General features: G+C 29.1%; 1 protein-coding gene across 1 annotated transcript; it reads left to right on the forward strand.

Annotated features, from left to right (window-relative positions):
• The first annotated feature begins 604 nt into the window (after positions 1 to 604).
• On the forward strand, positions 605 to 1,206 carry LOC129891104 (defensin D1-like). The gene is made up of 2 exons (XM_055966357.1): positions 605 to 675; positions 834 to 1,206. Exons 1-2 carry the CDS (start codon positions 615 to 617, stop codon positions 1,034 to 1,036), a joined length of 264 nt encoding a protein of 87 aa, XP_055822332.1. The 5' UTR covers positions 605 to 614; the 3' UTR covers positions 1,037 to 1,206.
• The last annotated feature ends 3,114 nt before the right edge of the window (positions 1,207 to 4,320 follow it).

Consider the following 4,320-nt stretch of genomic DNA (forward strand, 5'->3'; position numbering starts at 1 on the left):
TTCTAAAGAGGGCTTTGAGTGGCAAAAATTGATCAACAAAAGAGCATGTTCATGGTTTTTTTTACTTTTTTGAACAAGGAGTTTCTTCCAAAAAAAATAAAATTAATGTCCTGTTAGATTGGGCAATTAAAATCTTGTTTGATATCTGTAAACCACGATTCTTTTGCATAACATGTATATGGTGATATCATAAATAAATAGACACTTAGTTGAATGACAGTACCTAAATGAATATTTTCTCAAAGTTCCATCACATATTTAAACATTTTTCCCTTGTTAAAATAACATGTATTTACACAAATGGATTGTGACCTCATAAAAACAATTTGTGGAGATACAAAATTGATCAATTAGTAGAAGACTTTATGATTCAAATGGCTCTTTGATCAATTCAAATTCTTTTCAATTAAAGAAATGCTAATTGTGCTGGACTAATTCTTTGTACTTGATGTGTCCTTTATATTATCCATCATATAATTAATGAAGCAAACATCCAACGTAATCATTGAACAAATCAAATGGAATTAAGTTGACAACATGAGTTTCCAACAATATAAATACCACCATTTCAATTCTTTGTTTCCTCAGCAAGAAATACACGAAAAATAACAGCTATGGCAAAGCATACTATTTTTCTCGCCCTTCTCTTCTGCATCTTCCTTGTTGCTGCAACTGGTGAGTCAAGAATAAATGACATGATTTCTTTAAGATTACGAATTTTAAAAATATTTATTTTTATTAAATTTTGTGACAAGTCAAACATGTCCAATAAAATGAAATGGAGGCGGTGTTAATAGGAGATTTTTACAATATTTATTTTCTCATTCTTGCAGAAATACAAATGGCAGAAGGCAAATATTGTTGGAAGAAAAGTGACAAGTGGAATGGGCCTTGTCAATACTCTTACAAATGTAGTCATCATTGCAAGCACTACTATGGAGCTAAATATGGTATCTGTAAGAAGTATAAACCATGGGGTCACAAATATTACTGGGCAAAGTATGCTTGCTACTGCTACTCACCTTGCCACTACTAAAAAACTTTAAGTGTCGGATGGTTTGGCTTTGACTATGCAGACAAATAAAAAGTTACCTATTTTATGTGTGTAACAATGTAATAAGGCTGTTTTATGAGTGTAATCAGTTTGGTCAAGCTTTGCGTGATGAGCAATTATATTGTATGCCTTTCTATTATTAATTGATGTGAACTATGATATTTTTCTATATAAGTATATTTTGCATGTGTAAATTTCAGGATTCGATTTCTCAGGTCATGATGACGCCTACTATGACCCTCTAGTAGGCAAGCCGACTCATATCCCGTAACTGTGAGTAATAGGATGTCAGTGTAGAAGACCAACAATTTAAGCTAAAACAATAATGAAATAACGAGAACACAAATGAATAGCGGGAGAAAATCAAAATATATACAAACCAAAAGATCTCTCCCAGAACTTGGATGTCACATTTACAGAGCTACTACAAAATTAGTACAAGTTCTAAAAGTGGACCACAAAAACAGGACTGTTTCGAAGAGCAAAAGACAGACAATAAATTCACTATAAACGTGAAAACAATTCATACAAATCACAATCGCAAGTGCTCGTAGGACTTCAAGCAAGGAGAAATTTTCTGTGAAGACATATCACCATAAGAATTAAAAGACATTTTGACCACAAACGATACCAAACAGTTCACATCTCACATAATAAAATACCTGCTACAATTTTCTTTTCAAACTTCGGAGACAAATGAAAATGTTGATGTCCAAATAGTCAGGGTTTACCCAAATGAATACATCTCTTAACTTGAATAAATTGCATAACTTTAGGTCCATTTTGGTTAGTGAGATCTTCTTGGGAGTATTGTTTAACCATTGGGCACATAAAATTGCACCGCCAAAAAGAACTTAATAAATGTGTGGACTTATCGATTGAAACAAATATTAAAAAATATATAACATTTATTAATGTAATGATCTTCGAGGTCATTTTTGTATTTTTGCGTGTTTTTACTGTTTTGTCCCACTCTGTAGCTTCCTTGTAGCTTTTGTATGATGTTGGGTTGGGTGGCATACTTCCCAAGGAGGTTGGATAAGTTTTGCGCGAGTTTTGACTTTTGGAGGCTTTTGTAGTAAAAGAGTTGACTTTAATCAACATCCCGTGATTCTGATGTCATTTTAGAATTTTGATAGTTGCATCAGTTTCAAAAAGGTCCTTTTGGTCTAGTAGGATACTTGGTTCGGATTTCGAAGCTTTTGTTTTGAGTTTGTGTCATTAGGCATTTTAACTATGAAGTTTATCCAAAGTTTAACTTCAGCTGATATTCTTAGCTAGTGCGTTCAAATGGAAATTCTAACAGTATGGTTAGCTTCGAAACGCCGAATTGTTCTAACACGATCTTTGATTTGATTTTTCGAGGTATTACCTATTTATAATATGTAGTGCAAGTGCAAGAAGGATTATTTGAGGAATTTTGTTAACGGACTAAACGTGTTGAGCAAGGAACTTGTGTTCCACATTGAAATATTGTTGCACTTGCATAATAGGAAAGAGCTTTGGAATCGAGAGAAAAACGTTTATATGCGGACAAAAATAAGGAAATTATGTGCAAGTAGAATAAGAATCCCTAACCAAACTAATTTAGCTGGTTTGATCAAAAACATTTTAAAATTTATCTTATTTTGAAAATTACTTTAAAAAAATTATTTTTGCCAGAAATAACTTGTTTTTGACTTATCATTTTAAAATATTTTTGACCATAAATTTTATAAATGTCATATTTAATGTAAGAAATTTCGATTTCTGACAATAGTTTCTAACTATTTTGATTGTTATGAATCTACTAATTAATATCCTAATTAATAGTATCAATCTGTTGTTTTAGTTTCTCGTTTTCTATGATATTTTTTTTATTGTTTTGAAAATTGATATCATTTTTTGATTTCTTATTTGAAAATCATCTTTTTATTCAGTATTCTTATTACTTAAATCTGTTTTATTTTTTTAATATCTCCTTAATATCCTCACATAATTTTCTCACCCACATTAGTTATTTTTTCTTTAACTTTTTTTCCTTTTCTTTCCTATTTATCTTCAATGCAAATTTTCTGTTTTCATCCATGATTTTAAATTAATTTATTTTTTATATAAATTATATAAAGTAACGTAAAAAAATTCAGTATGAAATATGGCAACATTCATTCAATCTTGATTCAATAAGGGGATAATAATATGAAATGTTAATTAAAACTGGCATTTAGATAAGAATTTTAGTTTTGGAAAACACTACATACACATAGTAGTAAGAATTAAATATTTTGAAATTCAATTTAGATACCAATTGCATATTTTGTTACGATTAAGCTATCTATATGGATATCAATTGGATACATCATTAACTAATTTTAGCTTTGCTTACTCGGTTAAAATCTTAATTATATGTTGTATTTTCAGTTGGATATTAATTAGATATCAATTACATACGTGGTTAGACTTTTACAGTTGGATAGCAATTGCATACATTGGTGGACTTAATTTTTCAAGTGGATGTCAATTGGATACCAAATGATTATCAGCATTACCCAGTATTTTTTTTGAGTATACATTTGAAAATCAATGCATACACAAAGGATTAAGTATTACACATAATAAGTATTTTGATATCAGAATTCATTGAGTTAAAAGACCAGAAACATCAAACTATGTGTCTGTCACAATCAAATAACTAAACAAAAACAAATTATATCTAATTTTCAGCAAGATAATTTGAATATGTCTTCTTGTTGTGTCCCCTCGACGACATGTGCTGCACATAACATATAATTTCCTCTATTTGGAAATCAACATACATTTTGTTCCATCATAAATTTAATGTATTGCATAATACCAAATAGAAATAACTTTTATACATATTTTATATCAGATTCTTGCAAATGCGTATACATTTTATAACAAAGTCATAATAATTTCATACAAACTGTGAAAATACCTATATAATGGCACATTATATCAAATTTTCATACCATTTTAATACCACGTATAACTATAAAATATATATCAAAAAAATAATAGTATATTCTATAACTATACCAAAATCATAAATGTATACGAATTAGAGATTAAGTACCAATTAAATATCAATTTCATGCTGATTATAAAATCATATCATATCAACTTCATATCAAATTAGTATAAACTGTAAAGAAAATTAAAATATTATCACATTATGTCAATTACATGCCATTTATATATACACAAAAAAAATGCATTGCGTACCAGTTTGTGACAACTACAAAATTAACACCAAATTCTTGACAACT

Source organism: Solanum dulcamara, chromosome 6, assembly GCF_947179165.1.
Source record: "Solanum dulcamara chromosome 6, daSolDulc1.2, whole genome shotgun sequence".
Lineage (NCBI taxonomy): Eukaryota > Viridiplantae > Streptophyta > Magnoliopsida > Solanales > Solanaceae > Solanum > Solanum dulcamara.